This window comes from Thunnus albacares, chromosome 8 (assembly GCF_914725855.1).
Source record: "Thunnus albacares chromosome 8, fThuAlb1.1, whole genome shotgun sequence".
NCBI lineage: Eukaryota > Metazoa > Chordata > Actinopteri > Scombriformes > Scombridae > Thunnus > Thunnus albacares.
In genome coordinates this window covers 17,882,724-17,905,528 of record NC_058113.1, presented here as the reverse complement: position 1 = coordinate 17,905,528, position 22,805 = coordinate 17,882,724, and the positions used below count along the sequence as shown (strand labels likewise).

The 22,805-nt window shown below is 39.4% G+C and overlaps 2 protein-coding genes across 6 annotated transcripts; both read left to right on the top strand.

The window, feature by feature from the left end:
• Positions 1 to 5,665: 5,665 nt before the first annotated feature.
• On the top strand, positions 5,666 to 8,615 carry gpr20 (G protein-coupled receptor 20). Its single transcript, XM_044359755.1, has 6 exons — positions 5,666 to 5,887; positions 5,975 to 6,241; positions 6,334 to 6,578; positions 6,834 to 6,918; positions 7,183 to 7,308; positions 7,511 to 8,615. Exons 1-6 carry the CDS (start codon positions 5,693 to 5,695, stop codon positions 7,694 to 7,696), a joined length of 1,104 nt encoding a protein of 367 aa, XP_044215690.1. The 5' UTR covers positions 5,666 to 5,692; the 3' UTR covers positions 7,697 to 8,615.
• Positions 8,616 to 9,099: 484 nt separating this feature from the next.
• slc45a4b (solute carrier family 45 member 4b) lies at positions 9,100 to 22,338 on the top strand. Of its 5 annotated transcripts, XM_044359636.1 has the most exons (15): positions 9,100 to 9,264; positions 10,350 to 11,344; positions 14,545 to 14,733; positions 14,827 to 15,006; positions 15,311 to 15,960; positions 16,224 to 16,373; positions 16,478 to 16,726; positions 16,897 to 17,016; positions 17,194 to 17,293; positions 17,430 to 17,510; positions 17,668 to 17,798; positions 17,969 to 18,037; positions 18,964 to 19,026; positions 20,592 to 20,655; positions 21,076 to 22,338. In XM_044359636.1, the coding sequence occupies exons 2-14, from the start codon at positions 11,086 to 11,088 to the stop codon at positions 20,637 to 20,639; spliced, it is 2,289 nt and encodes a 762-aa protein (XP_044215571.1). In that variant the 5' UTR covers positions 9,100 to 9,264; positions 10,350 to 11,085; the 3' UTR covers positions 20,640 to 20,655; positions 21,076 to 22,338. The 5 variants fall into 5 exon arrangements, 4 of the variants coding, with proteins under 4 accessions (XP_044215571.1, XP_044215570.1, XP_044215567.1 ...); XR_006404539.1 differs by having other exon boundaries at positions 18,964 to 20,655; XM_044359635.1 differs by having other exon boundaries at positions 20,592 to 22,338.
• The last annotated feature ends 467 nt before the right edge of the window (positions 22,339 to 22,805 follow it).

The following is a 22,805-nucleotide window of genomic DNA, read 5'->3' as shown; positions in this document are numbered from 1 at the left end:
TTCCCAGGCAATTTTTGTCTAACGAACAGTCCAAATCCAATCCAAAGATATTCACTTTACTATCATATATGACAAAGAATAGCAGTAGATCCTCACAAATGACTGTTTGGAACTTGGGAAAATTTGGCATTTTCGCTTTAAACATTACTTAAACAATTGATCAATTATCAAAATAGTTGCATAGTCCTAAATAGTCCTGATCAATTAATCAGTTAATCATTGTAGCTCTATAGACATGTTCATAAAAACATAAGGTGTTCCAGTGTGCAGATACAGATGCCTTTTTGTGAGTCACCTTCTTCATCTTCTACAACATTCCCATATATCACTTTTCATTCACATTCACATTTATCATAAGTTACAGATTGGGATGAATGAAACCCCTCACAGTTACCTACTGTAAATGTTAGTGTTTTAAGGATACAAGGTCGCTGATTTAAAATAATAATATTCAGACCATTCATGTACATGTACATTTATCCCCAACTGGTTTTCAAAATGTTTATTTTCTGAATATAAACTTGTACTGTTTAACATGAAAAGAAGGTAGGTTAACATGTTTGCATTTTCCTCATTTATAGTGTCTGAGATCATTTGTTGCTCACGTCTCTTGTTATGAGAGTCTATTGCAATGTAAATGTACATTCAATTGTATCTCACACAACAATGATAATACTATAATCCTAGTTCTATAAGCAAAAGCTAAGCCCTTTAATAGACTTACATAGGTTTGACAGCTCTCCTTTATAGAGACTGAAATTTAAATACACCAACTTGGATAAGCCAACTGTTAACCTGCTCCATGTGAGGTTTTTAAGAGCTTGTTATGGAGCAAATACTGAGTGAAATCAAACTTCATAATTCTCTCTTAGTTTTCCACAATATAAAGGCTATAAGAAGAACGCTAATGAGACTAATCATGTTAAAGAGGATGAATGAAAAAACTACTACACTAGAAAGAGGTTTTGTCTTTATTTTATGAGAGAACTTGCAGAACCTCCATCATTTCTGTTTTACAGTAGTCCTATTAGACTAAACTTTAACAAAATTTAATGGTTTGGAAAAGAGCTGGAGAGACCTGCACAGTATATCACATATTTAATGTATGAGTTGTGTTTATGATGTTGTGTGCCAGAACACATGGACATTTTCGTGCATGTGTGTTCTAACATTGGTGTACATGGGCATGCATGTGTGTGTCAGAGCAGAATGTAAACACATACTAAGACTTCCTGTCTGAAGACCAAACCAAGGGGAGATTTAGAGTGAGAGGGAGGGAAATAGAACGACAGAGTCATTGAAGAGAGCGAGAGAGAGAGGGGCTAAAAATGATGCTAATGGAGGGAAAAAGAGAGACATCCAGTGTCACACTGAAGGGAGAAAGACATACAACACAAACAGGTAGAAGGATCTGAAGATGTTTGAGTAATCTAGAGGGAGAAAACAATACGCTGAGTAACAGAAGACAGGCTGACAAAGTGACAAATGACAGGGATACCTCTTGATGCACAGATCTGAAGAGGCGTGCTGATTACTGCAGCCAACTGGCTTGACGGACAAGGCATGAAATTCTCACTGAACCGCTATAGACAGACAAGCGACTGACATAAGTGGATGTTAAGAGATGATGCAAGTGTGCAAAGGTCACTGAAAGTTGAAGCATCCTTGCTTGGACGAGATCCAGCATCACCTGGTTGGACACAGACCAAGGACCTGTGGATTAGGAGCAACGAGATGAACTCCAACTTCTGACTGTTCCCTAGTTAGTCTACTGGTTTAACTAGTCAGTTTTTTTTCCCCCTAGAGGTAAGTAAAAAACAAGTAAAATGTGGCTATGTACAGTTTATTCTTGATTAAATAAAAGAAAAATAAATCAGCTTTCACAGTTGTATTTCATCCGGTAAACCTGGGTGCATGCAAGTACAACTGTCTCTTTAGTAGAGTGTTTGACAAATACTCCAACAGTCTCCTCTCCAGAGCATGTTTGTAGTATGTTAAACAATCAGAGTCCATGGAAAAGCCCCTGTGAACTTTTATTGTAAGTACAACTATCACTAAAATTAGAGTTACAGCAGCAGAAAAATGTTCCATTTGCCTTGAGGGGCTTTCTTTAAAGCTATAATTTGATGCCGGACAGCGTGAGATCTTTATTCTGTTCTTCCATCCTGTCTCTATCCCTTTCTGTGTATTTCTCTCTTTCACACAATCTTAGGCACACACACGCACACACACACACACACACACACACACACACACACACATACAAAAGGGACTCCCACGCTGCTGGAATTTATTTGGACAGTGTTATTTGTGATCTGCCTCTGAGCCCTCTGCTCTCCTCTCAGTATCATTTTACAGTCATTGCATCACCACTGTCTTTGATGTTGAAAGAGGAAGAGCAACAATAGGATGGCAACGGTGATGCACTGGATTGATATCATATTATCTGTGCAGACTCAAATCAGAGGCTACACAAGCCTGTTTTCAAGAATTCAATCTTTTTTCAGTTAGTGCCTCTGAAGTCAGTTTATTCTAGGATTCTAGGATTACAACAGCTCCAATAAATGCGGTGTCCAGTTGAAGCATTGTAGCTTTTCATGTTTATATCACCAGAAGTGATTCACTGACATGTAACATTTCAGAGTTGTTGATTTAATGTCAATGATATGCAGATGCAGTGTCTTATCAGCAAAAAAATAGCATGTAGGACAATGTTCTGGGACGCCTAAAGTCACATTTTATGATGATAAGCTTTCAAAATTACCATAATCCAAACACTGTATGTCTGTATGAAAAACAACTTTACATCAAACGTTTTGATAATAATGCAGTTAGTTTTTCCAACAGTTGGTATTAGCATTTTATTCAGTATCTGCATAATTGTGTTTTATCATGTTGCCCAAAACTAATTTTGCTGGCCACTATTAAGGCCAAATTATCAACTACAACAATTTTGAGTGATTATAAATGAATGACTATATCAATGTAGGCTGAGATTTTTCTTTTATCCTCATGCACACTGCAGGAATGAGCTTTTGATTAATTAAAAAAAAAAAAAAAAGAGTCGACAGCCATGCATGCTAGTTTAGCGTGTTAGCATGCTAACATTTGCTAATTAGCACTAAATCGAAAGTAACTGAAAATCATGGGAATGTTATTGTTTTTGTAATGTTTTTTTCATTAGTTTCATTAGGTATTTGGTCACAAACCAAAGTATTGGATAAATTAAGAATTTGACCTGAGCTAAAGGGAAAGTTAAGGGATAACAGAAGTTATTACATGGGGGACTTGAATGTCTGTAACAAATTTCATGGCAGTCCATCTGAAAGTGGTTCAGACAATTCATTGTCCACAAACCACCAATGAGGAAAAGTCAGGGGAATACCAAATAAGGATGAACCCTAAAGCCTAGCTGGCAAAGAAAGACAGTCCGTAGCTTTGGATAACAGATTAAGATACATTAGTGTTCAAAGTTCATCTTCTCAGAACCCAGCTTTGGTTCACAACACATCATGGAAACCACTTGAATGTATTACTTATCACTATCATTTGTGTCTGAACAGAGGAAGTACGTGGTTTAACACACAATTACCCCACAGCAACGCTCATAACACTCATTATCGCTGTTAATGATGATGAACTAGCTCCTGTAAGCTGAATAATATCAGAGGATGTTACTGTGAAAACACCCATTTATTTCCTTCAGTGGTCTTAATGTTCTTTGGCCGGACTGGTCTTGTTAATGCAGATGACTCACATTATTCATGCCTCACTCTCAGCTGAGCATGTTATTCTCATTAGTCTGGATAGACTACATTTTTCATCAGTTGGATGATTATTTTGTTGTGAGAGATTAGTTTTGAGCCGTGAGCATACACAACACAATTACGCTGAGCACTTCCTAAACTTTTCCATTCTGGTATGCACATGAGCAATTAAACTACATTTGTCGTGGAAGGGTACAGTGGCATACCAGCCTCCAGCCAATTTTGGATTCACACTCTTGGGGCGCTACAAGAGAGAAAATGTTTTCACCTCTAGTTTTCTCAGTGTATTGAAGTCAGTCTAGTGTATTGAAGTCAATGGACTCAACACAAAACAATAAAGCCAGTTATAGGTATCATTGTTTTAAATGGGTCAACTATGCTGCAGTCACTAACAGTAAGAACTGTCTAAAACTACATAAATGTGTGCATGAGACTGCCCTCTGCTGTTTTTAAGATTCCTACCTGATAGATTCCAGTTCACATTTACATATTTTTCTCCCCTAAGCTGAAAACACTATATGGATAGGGTCACATAGTTAACTAGAGTGTCTAATTGTATAAACAGCAGGATTATGATTGTGCACTGTAAAACATTATCACCACAACATGAAAATGACATGTTGCATTTTGTCACAATGACATCTGTTAACTCTTTCTTGTTCACCTTTGAAATAGTCTGCATTTTTAACTGTCATCTGCACCTGTAAGTAGCGATTGTACAGTACATACTGTAGCATTTATTTCACCTTTATCCACTGAACAGTTTTATTAGGATAGTCGCTGGATTTCATTTTATGTCAGTATTTTCAAAACTGGAAAATGTTTTTACTCTCTTGTTGTGTGGAATATCATTTATAATGTTCATCTGCAAGTTGAATATGAATGTATGGACTGATTTATGAAATGACACCAAATTTAAGATTGTCAATATCCTTGGAAAAGAACTGTTGTCCTGTCCACACACATAATTAATCCAGTATGTGTATGTGATTTATGAGAAAAATTCCCCATCTATCTTGGTGGTAAATAAACAGGCCAGCTGTGAGATCAAGATTGCTTTATACCACTCTTTGTAGTACAGATCTGATCTGCTCTGAGCTATTTAAATGGACTGAAACCACACACAGAATCTTTTCCCTCATATGACTGACATTTAAAGGTCACATCTTGACCAGAAGGACGTAAATGTGGTTTTTCTGTGTTTCTGATGAGGATAAGATCTGTGCCATATAAGAGTTAAAATCTACATTTTTTTTAGTCTTAATGAATAAAACTAGAAATAAATATACTCATAATCCCTCGGAGCCCATTTCTGTAGCAATAAATAAATACAGTTACATATAAATAGATAGTCTAAATAAACCAAATACTTGCTCGAAGTGGCTTTGTCAATGTGGTCATGCCAACAGCAACAACCAACTGAGGTTAGAGACAAGGGATTCAGTGTACGTCAGAGCAGAATTGAGATGGACGTGTGTTTGTGTGTGTGATAGAGAGAAAGATTTAAGTTTATTTGGGTTTGATCAGGCATCAATCTAGTCGGAAAGCAGAAGAACGAGAAAACTGCTTCATTACCACATAAGTTGCGAAAATGACAATTTCAAAACCCATGATGCTCCCTGTAAGTGTGAATGAGTTTGGCTGTTACTGTTTCAGCTCTATGGCAGATGTGTTTGTGGTGTTTTTCTGTTGCCATGCTGGAATAAATGAGTATAGAGAATCTGGATGGACATCAGCATCCTTAAATAAAATACAGACTACATATCTTGCAGGTATCAGCCTTTTGTTGAAATTTAAACATTGTGTCATTTTGTCTGACAGTTTCTACTCCAACACTGAATCATCATCTGTATCATCCTCCCAGTCCTCACCAATCCACATCGTCATCATCTTTATCATCAACATCGGCATCAGTCACCATTATAATGAACTCCAACAGTACTGAGTCCTGGCTTTTTATCAATACTTCATTTCCCCTCCTGACTGTAACAGCCAGTTCCAGCAACAGAAGTGGCATGGAAGCATATCTTCAAAAACTAGCTCATTTAGATGAAGGACTCTACAATGACTTCTACGGCCTTTGGATTGCACTGATGGTCATAAACTCTCTCATATTCCTAGTAGGTATATTTCATGAATCCCTTTTGTGAATCGAAGGAATAATAACTCTCTGATCAACAAAATTGACAAAATTCAATCTCTTCCAGGTGGGCATGGTGCTCAACATTGTGGCGCTTTATGTTTTCTGTTTCCGCACCAAGCAAAAGACCACCTCGGTGATCTACACCATCAACCTGGCAGTGTCAGACCTCTTGGTGAATCTCTCTCTGCCGACTCGCATCCTGCTTTACTACAGTGGAGGAGCTTGTCTCACCTGCTCATACCTGCACATCTTAAGCTACTTTGTCAACATGTACTGCAGCATCTTGTTCCTGACCTGCATATGTGTCGACCGTTACCTCGCCATAGTGCAGGTGAGGGCTTGTAAACTATCCCCTCACAACATGCTGGATGCTGGATAAACAAAAGGAAGCTAAAAGTACTTTTTTTTTTTTTGTCCTTGCAGGTTGAAGCATCCCGTCGGTGGCGGAGCTCCAGTGTGGCCAAATGTGTGTGTGTCTCTGTCTGGGTATTTGCCATCGTGGTCACCTACTCCTTCCTCTCCAGTGCTATCCAGCACACGGGCTGCTGCCTCTCAAAGCTCCTGTTCCTCACCATCACTGAGTTCTTTCTGCCCCTCATCGTCATTGTGGCTTTCACTTTGCGGATAATGTGGGCCCTTGCTGATCGCCGCCTGATGCAGCAAAGCAGGTATAACCAATGTTAAACACATAGACTGAAGTAAAGAAGTAAGGAATCCAGAATACCAAGAGCTTTTGAGTTTTGGTCAGTTATTTGCCTGTATCAGATGTTGAAAAAAAATAAAATGACAGTGTTTTACATGCTTTTGGTACAAGAATATACCATACATGCACAAGAAACAATGAAAAGTTGTAGCACTGAAAGCACTGCTGGCATACAGTTGATGGGATGTTACAGCAGGATCTCTCCCTGTGTGTTTTTCAGGGAGAGGAGAAGGAGGGCTGTCCAGCTGTTGACCACTGTGCTTATCATCTTCACTGTCTGCTTCACACCTTTCCACATCAGACAGGTGAGTGACACTTTGTTTTACATAAAATATTACATCATATTCTGTAACCCTGAAACTCTCACTGAGACTTTAATATGAGATATGTACAGATTTAACAGTGGAATGGTTGCAGGATAAACTTAATGATGGGTAGATGATGATAACACAAGATATGTTGCTGTTTTTCTGTATTTATGAAATGAACATGTTTTTGTCAAATATTAAAGGATTATGTCTAATTATGTGGCTGCGCTGTTATGTTTTTTGTGTATTTTTGTGTTGTAGGTGGTGGTGTACTTCTACCCCGACATGCCTCATCATGTGATAGTCTACCACTTGACTGTAACACTCAGCAGTTTGAATAGCTGTATGGATCCCGTTGTCTACTGCTTTGTTACAAACAATTTCCAGGTAAAACTGAAGTTACTATATATGTGTGTATATACAGCATATGTGTATATACAAAAGCCCCTCCTTGCCTTTTTCATCCACTATACATCCTTGCTGTGCCACCTATCCATCTCTCCACCCATCCTTTCCTCCAGCCATAATTTGTCCTTCCATTATTCATTCAGTTATTTACTCATAATGTCCTCTCCTTTTCTCTCCCCAGACTACAATGAAAAATATTTTCCGTCGTGCAGATCATGAGCAGACCAGTGGTGACATCATCAGCATGCAGCACAGCTCCAAGGCCTCAGGAGGAACAGTCAACGCCATCTCTAGTAATGTGATCATGATGACCAAGATTACCACCTCACTGCAGAGAGACAATCTGGGGAAGAATCATACACTGTAAATCCCCTCTTGTATGGGGTGAGGACAGCTGAAAGTCGCCTGGGGAGATACTGCGGATATTTTTGGACTCTGACCAGTGATAACAGCATTAGTGTGTGATGGCACAGTGAGAAGAGCTCAGGATTGACAGCCAATGCTGTTATTAATAATTTATTAATGAGAAATTACCCATTTTTTAAAAAGGGAGATACCAGTGCAACAGAGCTAACTACTTGAATGAATTACTTTGACAAGAGACAATCAAATCTACATTTAAACAATATCATCCTGTTACTTTGGACCTGCAACTTTTCATCCACGGGACAATCTCCCTAACTAGTGGGCTAGTTTGCTGCCAAATACAACACAATACAAAGCTGACTTATAAGTATTATTGCATGTAGGGATCATACGTCCATATGTGCTATAATTCTTTATACAATCATATTTCAACTCATATTTTACCTTTAAAGTGTGTGAGCACAGAGACTATGTGCCATATTCAAACTAAAGTTACCTATCATGTTGTGTAATCCCTAAATAAATCCTGTGGCTGAGCATGTCGACAATTGCCATTGCAAAAGGAGTAAATAGCTGTGAATTTTGTTTTGCAGGAAAGCTTTAACAGGATAGGAAATAATAGCAGGTATTAACAAAAGAAGTGTGTGAAAATAAGGTGATTAATACAGATGGAACATAGTGTAAAACAGATCACACCCGTTCCTGTTTCCCACAAAAAGATATGTTTTATGGCCTGGATTACATGTTCACAGTCATATCTTGACCCCTTCTCAAGACCCATTGTTTGGGAATGATAACCACTTTTGTGCAGCAGAGGGCAACATTGCTCACCCTTGAGGAGCATCAGAGACAGAGGAAAAATGTTAACAACTGAAATGAAACTTGCTTGGATGACACACACATTGTGAATGTTTGGACATCAGTTGTTTGGCTGCAATAATGTTTTTATCGTAACAAAGTTTGATATTATGTGCTGTAGCATCATAAGAACTTCTGTTTGCAGGAAAGAAGACATATTAAATGTATATTAGGGGAATTAGGGGAGAAATAAAGAGGTGTTCAAGCGAGTGAAATGCTTTGCTTTGTATTACGAATTGATTTACTGATGATTTTATATTTGAAGGATGAAATTTGGATAAAAAAAACTAAAGGATTACCGACCAATGATTACAATTGAAATATACCTCTGAAATAATACCTCTTTTAAATGAATGGTTATTAATTATTGTCTACAAGCCTACACAATCATTATTGTTTTAATTGATTACTACTGGTGTCATTATTAATCGATGAGGAATATACTGTAAGTATCATCATCAGTGTGATTTTCTGACCCACAGTAGGTGAGTGTTTTGCTGACGTCATCCGCGTTATCCCCAGACCACGCCTCGCTTTGTTACTGTGGAAACCCGTTGAGATTGATTAGTGTAGTAAACCAGATGCCCACTCGGTTAGCTGGCAAAGGTTAGCCAGGTTGCTAACCCAAATCGAGAGTTTTGCTGCTTCGGTATCGAAAATTTACAGAAGGCGGAAATGGCTCGACTCTAACGTACGGGAGTAAAATTCCAGGTACATTACGTCTTTTTCTTTTCACTATGAGTGCGTCTCTTTGCCGTAAATTGCTAACGTTAGCTTTCTGATTCATTGCCCAGCCTAGGTTAGCTCGCTGAGGTAATGTTAGCCAGTTTAAAGTTAGCAGTACATTGAGTCACCCAGTCAGGTGATTTCAGTCAGTCGGACTTACCACATGTGTCTATTGCCATGTGCAACATCCTCAGACACTTAAACCGCTCATAATGCCTCGTCATTATTTAGTTAGACTTTACAGCAGGTAACTGTTTGGTAGGTAGCACAGGTAAGTCATTGTTAATGTTAGTACAGTGGCTCCTGACAAAACAAGTCCCGACTGGTTCAACAAGCCACCCCCAGACACACACACACACACACACACACACACACACACACACACACACACACACACACACACACACACACACACCTCAGTATCATTCATTCCTCGGTGTGCAAAACACATTTTCAACCCTGTTCAGGGGAGGTTAAAACTTGTATAGAGTGGTTACTACATAACACACAGGTTACACCGTTACCCCATGAAAACCCCATGTGATCTTTTTTTGTCTGCTAGTCATGTGGTTCAAAGGTTATGGCTGCAGGTAATGTCACTTAATTGAAACAGACTCAGTTAAGACATCATTGGAAAATTGTGTAGCAATCTCTGATAGGTAAGGTGTGGCAAAAATGCTTTGGTCATTTGTTACCTCATTCTGTCACATGATGTCTACTCCCTCAACTCCCTCATAAAATGGTTAGTTTTGTGTAGCGTAAAATAAATTGAGTTTGCATTTGTTGTTTCATTAGTGCAGGGCAGCATTTTTCCTAAGTCAAAAGAATTTTAGTTTCCTGTCAGGGGACCCAGCTGCACTAAAACATTTTTCAACGTGGAAGCTGTCCAGAATTTTTCCCTTGACCTATTTTGGATAGTTACAAAAAAATGGATAGTAAGATATATACTTTGTCTTCTTTGATGTTTCTTTCTATATCTGTACAGACATGTTGAAAGGCAAGGCAATGCTACCCTCTGTTCTATTTTGTAGCTTTAGCTTACAGACTAACTGGTGTCTGTTTTTCTGCAGGTTGCTTGCTGTGTGACTCTTTGCCAAGGAGTTTCCACATGCTTTGACTCTGACTTTCTCTGCTGACACACACTCAAATCTTACACAATCCAAAAGCTGCGTGCACCAAGCTCCAACGCACACTGACAAGCCACAGCGATCATTGTCACAGACCTACTCTAACCCTAGCAGCAGCTCACCACAAACACACAGTTACTGAAACCCATAACAAACATATCGCCACCCCCATCCTCCCACCTCTTTTGCTCTTTCCCACTCCTCCCTTCTACATACCTCTGGAGCAGCCCAGGACTCCTCTGCTTTTGCTGAATTTTGAATCAGCGCAAGCCACAGCGAGGAACACCACCGCTCTCGAGCTGACCTACTGAATTGTGTACACTGATCAAACATCAGCATGATGGCCACAGGATAAAATGTATGGAATATATTTTTACCACATCATTTTTTTGGACACATTCATCTCATTATAATGATGATTCCTACCTCCTCCTCCTCTTCAATTATTTGCAAGTCTATGGCATTGTACTGATCACAGTCACAGTTCAGCTTTGAACCAAGAAGGTGCTGACCAGCAGAGATGCTCCCTGAATAATAATCTTGGACTCTTCTTTCACTGGGAGTGATCGGGATGAAAACAATGGACATTACATGCTCTATTAGCACATTATAACATAGTACAGTTGTACTTACACATATAAGAAAATAATATCAACATACCAACCATCCAGCGAAACAAATGGTTCCTCTAAATCAGACCTTAATGGGAGGAGAAGCAGAGGAAGGAGAGGCCTCAGGCCTTCCAGAGAGGAGGAAACCTAAGGAAGAAGCAAAAGACAGTGATAGTGAGAAGGACGAGGCAGAGGACATGGTTGAAGAGGGCAGAGGTATGCAGATCCCTCTGCATCGCTGGGTAATGCACGGGGCAGTGATGTTTGGCCGTGAGTTCTGCTACGCCATGGAAACAGCCCTGGTGACACCAGTGCTGCTACAGATAGGTAAGGAGACACAGTACAGTCGTGGAGACAGACGCACTCTCACCCTTTTCACACTTAAACTGCTGTTGGTGATGTCATAGGTACCTAAAGATGAAAATTCAGCAATATGGGCAGCACAGGAATTTCCATTCTTTTGTATTGCCAGCACATTTTAATGTATTCAAGGTGAATTTGTGATAGAATACTTTTTCAGTATGGGGTACAGACATTAGCAGAACCTGTATTACAACAACTTGCATTCACAGATGAGTGAATACCACGGCCAAGTGCACCTGTCTGTCTAATATGTACACTGTATGCTTTGTTCAAAGCAAGCAGAAACATCAGTAGTAGGGAAATGGTTATAAGTATTGCTATATAAGTGCAAAGCTGGTGTATATCAATCTTTGTTTACTCTGTCAGGTATCATGGTGATATCTGTGGCAGTCTGCCTCTGGTTAGTGTTATGAAATTGGGAGGCCCACTGACAATTGGACCAGATTCATCATCTTTTTGCTGGTTTATTTTCTACATCATAGTTGGGTTTGGTGATGCCCACCACAGCCTTACCAAGAACATTGCCTCCCTAGTCTTAACTTCAGCTGCGACAGTAGCAACGTTGTGGAACTTGACTGTCACTGCAATAGCCAGACTGGATCTCTGGCTTTCCCTGGCTGCACCACTGTGTCATGTAACCTGTGTTCCCAGCAGTAACCCTAACCCAGGGGCGATGCAGCTTGATGTCAGGTTTGCCACCATAGCAGAAATGGAACAAAGGCATTTTCTCCTGGCTAGGTATGACAAGAATGTCTAACACAGCGCATTTCAGTCTCACTGTTTTCCTCCCTGTTCACAATATTGTAGGAAAGACTATGCTTAAAAACTCACAACCTCCCAGGTTGTGATAACATCACCTTCAGAAACATTAACATGTTAAACCTGAATGATGTACTACCAGTTTGAGCAGGTGACTCATTAGCAGTAGGTTTTAACAGGGTTGACTTCTGAGTCACCCTTGTAAAAACACACATATGTATGTATGTGTACAATACAGTTGAACGGTATGTCAGGACTGGGTGATTTCAGTCTTGTATATTATTGTCAAATAAATCTGTCTATCTATAATAGTTAGCTGAATTTCCTGGAGCTCCTCAAGCTTGAACGTGTATTTATTACTGTACTCTCTTTTGGATTATCTGTGAGTACAGTAGATGCACATTTTTAAGGCTCTGTTACAGGAGCAGCTCTGTTGCACGGACACATCTTCTTAACTCCAAATAAATATGCTGTGGAACCTTATTTGGTAGGTGGACACTTATCCAAAGCACTTCTAGGGCAGTGACTCCTAACGCTGTTATTCATAAACATAACTAATCACCCCTTCAAAGCTACACAGAGATTTCTGTTTGTTTTTTATTTAGTAAAAGATTTTATAACATGCTGTACTTAGTTGGAATGTAAAACATATCTACTCACATACTCTAGCTAATAATGCAGTGATACTATTCTGCACTTTAAAAGGAACACCCAGGAAACCCTTAAAATTCTCCTTCTTTGTCTGTTTCCTGTTTTTAAAGAAAGAAAACAATAGTTCAGCAAGAATCTCCTACAGCAAGCTCCCCTAAAGAAGGATCAGATTATTCCATTGAATGCCTGAGGATTCTGAGAAACAGAATTTGTTATATTTTTTCATTGTGGAGAGTGGCACAGCAAAAATGTATTTATCAAATATGACCCACAATTGACTGATAGAAAAGGTGACACTCCAGTATGAACCAAACTGTGACCTCAAGAGTGATTGTGGTCAGCTACTGCGAAGTACTGTAGATGTAGCTGCTGTTTTGTTGACATATGGGAGAGTGAAGGCAGGAGCGGAGCAAGGCAGCGTGGGTAAGATGTTGTTCCCGTGAGAACCAGCCGGCTCGTCCAGCCAGCTGACTGGATTCGAGGCAATGAGACTTTTACATTGAAACTAAAGGTCTGCTTCTATATAAGGGGTAGAAAATCAGGATATTGTCATCACATTTTTTTTGTTGCTAGAAATGAGAGCTGGTGCATTGTCTCACATAAATGTAATAAATATGTGAGCCATGTTGAAAATTGCCAAAACACATTGGTATTGAAATTGCTATAATGATGAGTGTTTGCTAATATTAATGCATGTTGAAGCCTTCTTCTTTCTTTAGACAGGCTAAACTGGAGCTGATTTCACCATTTCCCTGGTTGATTGACGCATATTTCTGTCTGTGGTGTTGTAACAGGCCACCTCATGATCTGAAATGTCCCAGTCACTCGAAAACCCGGAGGAAGCTGTTTAAGAGCGATAATGTTTCTACAGCTATGCATCGGAATGCAAGGGCTGATTTATGCCATGCTTTTATAAACAACAGAACACAGGAAAATTTAAACTGTTTGTGTGGAGAAAAAAACTGGAAAAGGCTTCTCTGCCAAGCAGTTCACCATTTCAGTAACTCTGGCAAGTTCATGCATGACAGAAGTATGAATAGATTAGTTCAATGATTTTTTTCCCAAGATAACAGCGCAAAACAGAGCCCAGTATATAAGTAATTCAGTTGTTGTCAGTTGTTGAGTCAGTGGTTAATTTGAGAATCAAAACAACTATTACTGTTAGGGAAACCTGACTTTTAGACAAGGTTTATGATAAATAAAACTAATTAAATTCAATGAAAATGTTTTTCAAATAAATGATGAGTGAAAAAAATGGTTCTAGCGTTATCAGAAATACAAAGCAAATAGTGTAAAAATGAACACAAAAGGTAACTATATTACATGCAGCAAAGCTTGTTTCAAGCTACATGCTCAGTGCTGAGTTCAAACACACACACTTTTTCTGCCTTTATTATGTCTTAATTGCATCTGTTATTTTTTGCTGAATCATATATCAGCAAATAAAACTGTTACTGTTTCAACACTGGAGTGCCCTCTGGTGTTTTTTATTTCATTGAACTGTAGCTCGGGAAATGCTGTCTTGCAAGACTTATTGGTTACAATATTGTGAAAGCACAGACAGCAACACAGTATGTTACTGTAATGATGTAGCTTATTATTTAACTATGTTGTCAAATGTTACAAGGGAAGTGGAGACACATGAGGTAAAGCATTGTTTCATATCAAACCTTTTGGGGGAAAAAAAAGCTTTCACCTAATCCCTTTCTGAATAAATATTCTGTTTTCTATGTTTTTGTGTTTGTTTGTTTTAGGTCTTCCTGAGCAATATTACAGTTTAACATGGTTCCTCAGTCCGATCCTGGGTCTCCTCTTCACACCTGTGATTGGCTCAGCCAGTGATCGCTGTACACTGCGGTGGGGCCGGAGAAGACCGTTCATTCTGGCCCTGTGTGTAGGCGTGCTGCTGGGGGTGGCACTGTTTTTAAATGGCTCATTAATAGGTGAGTAGAGAGTTTCAGAGAGAGTTATTGCTTTACAAAATTACATTAATCGCTGTTTAACGCAACTGTATTTATACTGTGATGCTCTTTCAGGCCTTTCCATTGGTGATAGCCCCAACAGCCAGCCAATTGGCATTGTCCTTACTGTAGTCGGTGTAGTGGTGCTGGACTTCTGTGCTGATGCCTCTGAGGGACCAATTAGAGCGTACCTTCTTGATGTTGCTGATACTGAGGAGCAAGATATGGCTCTTAATATTCATGCCTTCTCTGCTGGTAACACATACATGCATACACAAACACACACATACACACTGTTCACATAGACAATATCAGCTATGGAAGAAAAGATCTATAGGTAATACACACATACATACATACATACATACGTACATACATACATACATATATACATACATCGTCATAATGCACAAATTATTTCCAAGACCCTTCTCAGAATGTTTTAAACATGTTTTACATTTGTAAACAGTACAGTGTCAGAAATTCCTTACATCAGTTCCTGTGTCTTGCACTGCACATTAACTGAAATGTGTGTCTATCTCTATTCCCATCTCTCCAGGTCTCGGTGGAGCAGTGGGCTACATGCTGGGTGGTCTAGACTGGACTGGCACAGCTCTGGGACGTGCATTTAAGTCACAGGAACAGGTCCTCTTCCTGTTTGCAGGCATCATCTTCATTATCTCTGTCACACTGCACATGTTCAGTATCCCTGAACGACCTTTTGCCCCATCCTGCCAGCTTAAAGCCACAGGAAGCGGGGAGTCGAACAGCCAGTTGTCTTTCAGGCCTGCTGGCCACACGCCACCTTTACTTGATGTGATCGCAGAGGAGGATGCCTTCGCTCAAGATCAAGAATCAGATTCCGAGGAAGGGGAAATGGACTTCCTCGCTGTGGAGCGAGTGCGGAGTAAAAGCGATTCAGTCTTAGCTATGCCAGACGCTACAGTTGAGTTGGATCCTGACCTAGACCCAGACGCACAACTCTTCCTGCCAGAGGTGCATCGCTTTCTACCAGAGACAGGGGCGGATCTAGAAGATGCTTTCAAGCCATTGGATAGCAGTAATACTCCCGATGGACCACCTGCCCTTACTGATGGGATGGTGGTCTTGGAGCCTAGAAATCCCACCTTGTCTAAGAATCCAACAAACTGTCTTCCTCCTCACCTTCAGATCAGTTCTGGCTCAGAGGACTCAAGTCTGAAAACCCAGGTGATATACAACTCACCTGCTACAGTTGCAGATATTGTATGAATGCATGTTGAAAGTACTGTGAAACACATTTTATTGCTTGCACACAAGCAAATGAACTGAAGTAGAGTAATTTTCTATGTGATTATTATCTCAATTTTAGCAATAGGGATAATATGGAACTCTTCAAAGACAGATGATCTTAGTACTGTGCTTCAGATATATATACTCCTATGTACTGAGTGTATTTTTGTGTATTTAATATGTGTTTCTCTCCTGTCCAGCAGACCAAGGTTGCCAATGGTTCCAATGCTGGCTTGTCCTCCTCTGAATACTCAAATGCAATGAAAGGCCACGCCTCCTCCAGGGTGGCGAGCCGCCCCTCCAGTACCTCAGTTTCAACACGACCGCACCCACACACCTTCTACAGACAAGTATAACTGCAATCCTTACTTTTTTTACTTTTAACAATAATCACAAGTGATTTAGGGAAAAGGTTCAAGGTAAAAAAGCTGATCTTCGTTTTTTCCATCTCCAGCCCTCTTTCACTTTCTCCTACTATGGACGAGTGGGATCACAACGCTTTAGACTGCGACGGACAGGGCCTTCAACCCCTCGGCCAATCACCACCTCCCGCAGTCTGAATGATCTAAGCGACCTCCAGCGGCCTGCGAACAGGCGGGAGTTGCAGCTGTCAGCTAGCAGTCTGTCATCTGAGGGCTCCAGCAGTGAGGGGGGACCAGACAGGGGCACAACTGTCCGACTGCTTTGGTTGTCCATGTTGAAGGTGAAGTAAATTGGAAATGTCTTAAATATTGAGGTGTTTTTGCTCCTATTTTAGTGTTGCGCTGCAACACATTCACAACATTTCAAACCAAACCTCCCATTTTTGTGAAAGTCCTGTTCCATGTTCACCTGCTCGTCTCGATTTCTCATCTCTGTTTCTGTTTTCGATAGATGCCGAGGCAGCTGTGGAGACTGTGCGTGTGTCACCTTGTCACGTGGTTCTCCATTATAGCTGAGGCTGTGTTTTATACTGATTTCATGGGACAAGTGATCTACCATGGAGACCCCACGGTACACACACTCAAACACCCTCATGCTCTTGTGTGTTATGTTGTTTGATCATCATTGTTGACATACAACGCACACATAAACACAACACGTTACACACATCTACGTCTGTGTAGACAGTAGACACTGTGATCTCAGTCTAGTCTATAATATATATCTATAATAATTATGTTTTCTCAGGCACCATCCAATTCCACTGAACTACAAAATTATAACAGAGGAGTACAGATGGGCTGCTGGGGACTAGTGGTCTACGCTGCTACTGCTGCTGTCTGCTCTGGTAAAACACACACGCACACACAAACTCAGTTTCTATTTTCAAATTAGGATTCCAAATCATTTAACTGTCATATTTACATACAAAATATACCCTCTTCCCATATCTGCCTCCAATAATTGACATTTCTCTCCACCAGCTATCCTTCAGAAGTCCCTGGATAATTTTGACCTGAGCATTAGGGTCATCTACATCGTTGGAACTCTGAGCTTCTCGATAGGTCAGTTGCCACAATAGAATACAGAGCTAACGACAGTAAGATGTCATACAGTAGATTTGGGAGGAGTTTGCATATTGTCTTAATGTGTGCAGGAAAAAAAATGTGTCTGTGTATTCACTAACTTGACCGTGAGCCTCTCCCCCCCTCCTCATCTTAGGAACTGCTGTGATGGCGATCTTCCCCAACGTTTATGTTGCCATGGTGATGATCAGTAGCATGGGCATCATCTCAATGAGTATCTCCTACTGTCCCTATGCATTACTTGGGCAGTACCATGAAATCAAAGAGGTATTTTTACACAAATATAAACATGCACACACACATCCCACACTTATTGTTCCTAACTGACGGTACACAATAAAACTTTCATGAACTCTACATCATAAAAAGTAGTCATCTAAAGGAAACAAAATTTGCAATTGAAGTCAAAGTGTCTCCTCTCATGTTCCTTTCCTCAGTACATTCACCACAGTCCAGCAAACACTCGAAGAGGTTTTGGTATTGACTGCGCTATCTTATCCTGCCAGGTGAGCATTTACACTCATTTTTACTTTATACACCCCTCCTTATTCCCTCTAAACTTACCCAGCAGTATCCATACAGGCAACATTCACCCACTTCTAATATTATGACTCAATTGAAAGGGTGTTACCAGTGGTCATCAGCCTCATAGATATGGGTTGGAAGGGGCCTGCCACACCTACTAGTAGGTTCAGAAGGGCATTATCATCCATTGGTAAGGTGGAGGTCACCTTTGAGTTACAGACGCCATCTAGCGGCTGTTGTAATTATGACCTGGGGAAGTGACATAGTTCCAATGACGTCAATATAAGATGATTTGATAAGATGATTTTTCCCTTGATAGGAGGAAGCGGGTTGGATGGATAGCTAGATAGTTAGCTGGCAACCTGCAAGTTGCATGCAAAGAGACAATAGTCTGAGAGCATTGTTCGCCTCTGGGACATTTTCACTGCATTATACTGCCGTTTAACCTGACATTTTTACTGCATTCATAACTGATGGTTGTCACATTTAACCACTTTTCAAGTGATCATTTTAAATCAAACCATGATATTTTACTAACCCTAACCAAGTGGTTTTTGTGCCTAAACCTAACCAGACCTTAACCAAAGTGTTAGCACATCATAAAACATAATTATTGTGTAGTGTAACATAGCAGCATATTACCTACTGATAGGTGCCACAACCCTATTCCAATAGGCTGATATGCACCTACTAGTAGATGTAGCAGGCCCTTCCTAACCCATATCTGTGAGGGTGATAACCACTGATAATGCCCATTCAGTCGAATGATAACATCCAAAACAAGTGTAACATTTTGCTATTGGACTTGAACTCGTCACAAACAGCATGATTTTGGCTGAGGACTATGATAACATGATGCATTTTTCCAAATATTTGTCTGCATCATAAAATTTTGCTCTATTTCCAGGTCTATATCAGCCAGATTCTGGTTGCATCAGCCCTTGGAGCTGTCATAGATGCAGTTGGCAGTGTACGTGTCATCCCTGTAGTGGCCTCTGTGGGCTCCTTCCTTGGCTTCCTTACTGCCTGTTTCCTTGTTATTTATCCTGATGTGGAGCCCAGCAGCTCAGAGAAGGACCAGGGCTTGTCGGATTTGCCTGTAGATTCAGATGCAAATGGGGAAAGGACCAGTCAGAGTCTGGCTCTGCTGGACCTCACAGACAGAAATAGTTTGATGAAGACAGAGAATCACTCTGTTGTCTAAGCATTAACACGGATATAAGGTTTTATGTTTATCCTCACCAAGCACATTCCACAGCATATGGAGATTACATCAAATGCATCTGGTTTACTCATTTGACAGCCTGTCTTGCTGAAGGAGGAGAGACAAAGAGAGAGGGCAAATGTGGCAGAAAATTGACATCTCATCTACAGAAAAACGGGTGGGATGGATTTGGACAGATTATCTTCTTGGAAGACTGATAAGGAGAATAAATCTAATTTTGGGGGGATTCTCCGCTTATCCTGTAGCTACCTCAACCCAAACCCAAATAAATGTTTGGATGGTTGTGAGCCATTGAAAGGCAAAGAGCCAGCTGGCAATGATTTGGTCTAACTGTTTAAACTAACTTAGTTCAGACTACTGAAACAAAAGCTTTTATTGCAAAAACATTCATGGGAAGCACACATAGCACTTTCTGTCTCACTTTTGAACAGCGTTATAACACAGATGCTGCAGAATGACATAATGACTGTCATATGAAATACATCTGTGGCAGGTCAGTGGCATATTTCATTTCACAGAAGCTGTTCCATAACTGCTTAGTTGACAATCATAATGCTGTAAAAGTGTCACTTTGTGTACCTCTGCATTACAGGGCTGAACAGAGATGTAAAAATGTGTTCCAGCCTGTTAATTGCATTATATTGTTTTTTTTTTTTTACATACCAGAAAGTTTCCAAACTGTAGGTAAAAGCTTCTACATTTGTTGTAGACAAAACAATTATTTTTTATTATACTTATTTTTAGTACAATTTATTTTCATACACGTTTTTATTCAAATTTTTGGCATTGCAATCTGTTTTTCAGGCTAGTGTGTGGTTAGAAGTGCCATTGTTTGATTTGAGAAAAAAAAAAAATTCCACTGTACGGAAACATACAAAAATTCAGAATGCCATATTCTCCTTTAATGCCATGATACAAAAGCAACATTTTATTATTGTAGCTGAGAAATTGGAATTAATCTGCAGATTAATTAATCTGTTATCTACATTGATCATATTCAAATTACCAACTGTCATCCATTATGAAGAGTTACAGAGAGTTTACACTGTAAATTACAGGTTGGCATTTGTTTTGCTTCCTACTGTGTGAATTTAGAAAGTGTTTTCAAATATAAATTAAAAATGTAGTTCATAGTTGTCATATCCAGCCTCGCAGAAAATAATAGAAATACTTTGTAATTGGCAAAAATTTGCAGTTTCTGATTATACTTTATATAGGAAGCAAAATAACCCAGCTCTGTTTACAAATTAGCGTGGTGTGCCATTCTGATCAATCCTGCCTTAAACTGTGTCCTGCTCCCCTATTTCCAGGTTTCAGTTTACCTCAGAATAACAAATATGAGAAGAATCTGCGGATAATCGTGAACATTGAGAAGTATGCAAGATAATATTTAGGAGTGTCATTAACAGTACAGTTTAGACTGTGTAATACGATACAGACCTGTGTATAGTCTAAATCTAGTGTCTCTAATCACTGTTGGCTCCAAAGTTAATCTTAAACACTATTAAATATGAGGGTTACTCTAAGTGCCCCTTACAGTAATTGGTCACAGTGGCCACAGCAGTCTTCAGCTCACTAATAGGAGCATTATTAGTTTTGGTTTGATTGGGGAGATTTAATGTCACATGCTCTGAAACTGTTCCAGAAACCTGTAATGCTTCATACAAAATGGTAGAGAGGGCCACTTCTATGCAAGGATCTATGCAAACTTAAAATCGCCTTACTGGGGTGTCATGACCAAATGAACCGATGAAAATGAAACGTGACCACCTCTATGTGATTTCCTCCTTAAAGGATTGTTCAACACAGAGGGAACAATGTCACAAGTGAAAACATTGTGAAACATTGCACCAAAGTTCCTTGAAGACTTGATTGATGGTGAGGTCTTACTGCACCCTTCTTTACTCTGGGACCATGTATCTTACTGGATACATTATCTGCCTATAATGACAAAGTGTCTTCTTTGGTGTAATCGCTGTCATTGTGGTCTTTGCACCTCAAGATTCACACAGCCTGATATACAAGCACAAAAAAGGGAACATCCTCTTTCTGTTGACTTTTGCATCACATATTAAAGGGAAACTGTTGAGAGCCATGATATTGCATTATATAATTACTCACTAACTGTAAATAATGCAGACACTTGGTTAGTGTGTGACATGGTGTGTGTGCTGTTGTGTTTGAGAATTGTTCAAAAGCACCTTTTAATAAGAGGTTAGGGTACAAAGTTTTGTTAGTGTTAGGAGTTCACTTTTTCAAATATTATGTTTTCAAAACAATATGAGGTTCCAAATTACAGCACCAGTCAAATATTTGGACACACCTTCCCATTCCTTTGAATGACAAAGTGCGTCCTCACTTTTGACTGGCACTGTCCATTATGGCAAGTTCCTGTAAATCCAAAAAGAAATTGAATGTTTCATAGTGGAACCTGCAGATTCACTTAAACTTTTCTTTTCACCTTTTTATTATAGGACTAGAAAAAAGGACTGGTGAATCAAAGGCCATTTTTTTCCTCTACAGCTTCCATCCCTCTCACAATAATAAATAATAACATCAGTTCAGTGAGTAATTTGATTCCAACTGGTTGAAATATTTCAGAGATGTCACCAAAACTGTTTTTCTGTGGAGAAGACAGTTTCCACTATTAGTGCCAAACTACTGAATAAGAATCCATCTGGCTTTGTATGGTTCACTGAACAACAGCAGGAAATGACAGCTGATGTATCTAAAAAATTACATTATTTTAAAATATCTCAGATTAGTGCCCACTAAAATCTGAAAATATGGAGTGATTTTAAAAACACCTGTTAGGGTTCAGCAAAGTTATCCAGATAAGAACCTTCTTCTTGAAACAGGCTGTGTTGGAAGTGTTTTTGATTTTATACAAATGTTTTTAGACTTTCAGGATAATATTCTGTTTTGGTTTGGAGGTCAATCACTGGTGGTTTTTAAAAGTGATTTTTGGATCTTTTTGCTGCTGTACAGACTTTTGTACATTGAGAACAAGGTATTTTTGTACCAAAAATTTAAAAAAAGAAAATGAATGCACCTTCAGTTGTGTCTGTTTTATTGATAATCTCACATTACACATTTCTAGCTGCACTCATCATTAGCTGTTTTCTTTTTTTTCTCTACAAATATTAGGGATAGTTATTGGAAAGATTAAAAGTTAATTTAAGCAATAAACTACAAGAGCTTGATGTAGTGAGATTTAGAAGAGATAGAAAGTGTATGCACAATACAATACATTGTACTTACATTTGTTTTAACCTTTTTATCAGACTGCATTGCCATTTTGTTTCACTTGTCTTGCGAGGAAACAAAGAAATACTTTGACCAGTGAGCATATCTTTCTCTCAAAGTAACAGAAAACAAACTTCTCAAATATTCAGCGGATAGTCAACCAAACGTGTTTAGACTCCACCAAGTATGTACAATGCTATGAGTGAGTCCATATTAACACCAAGTACATGACATTGTACTGTTCTTAATTTGTCATGAATTCATGTTACAATTCAACA

Excerpts from the sequence above, each read along its gene's own strand:
- gpr20 (XM_044359755.1), top strand. The coding sequence starts at position 5,693 with ATGAACTCCAACAGTACTGAGTCCTGGCTTTTTATCAATACTTCATTT. Across the intron at positions 6,919-7,182 it reads CACCTTTCCACATCAGACAG|GTGGTGGTGTACTTCTACCC; the intron begins GTGAGTGACACT and ends TTTGTGTTGTAG. Across the intron at positions 7,309-7,510 it reads TTGTTACAAACAATTTCCAG|ACTACAATGAAAAATATTTT; the intron begins GTAAAACTGAAG and ends TTCTCTCCCCAG.
- slc45a4b (XM_044359632.1), top strand. The coding sequence starts at position 11,086 with ATGGTTCCTCTAAATCAGACCTTAATGGGAGGAGAAGCAGAGGAAGGA. Across the intron at positions 16,727-16,896 it reads TTTGGTTGTCCATGTTGAAG|ATGCCGAGGCAGCTGTGGAG; the intron begins GTGAAGTAAATT and ends TGTTTTCGATAG. Across the intron at positions 18,038-18,963 it reads GCGCTATCTTATCCTGCCAG|GTCTATATCAGCCAGATTCT; the intron begins GTGAGCATTTAC and ends CTCTATTTCCAG.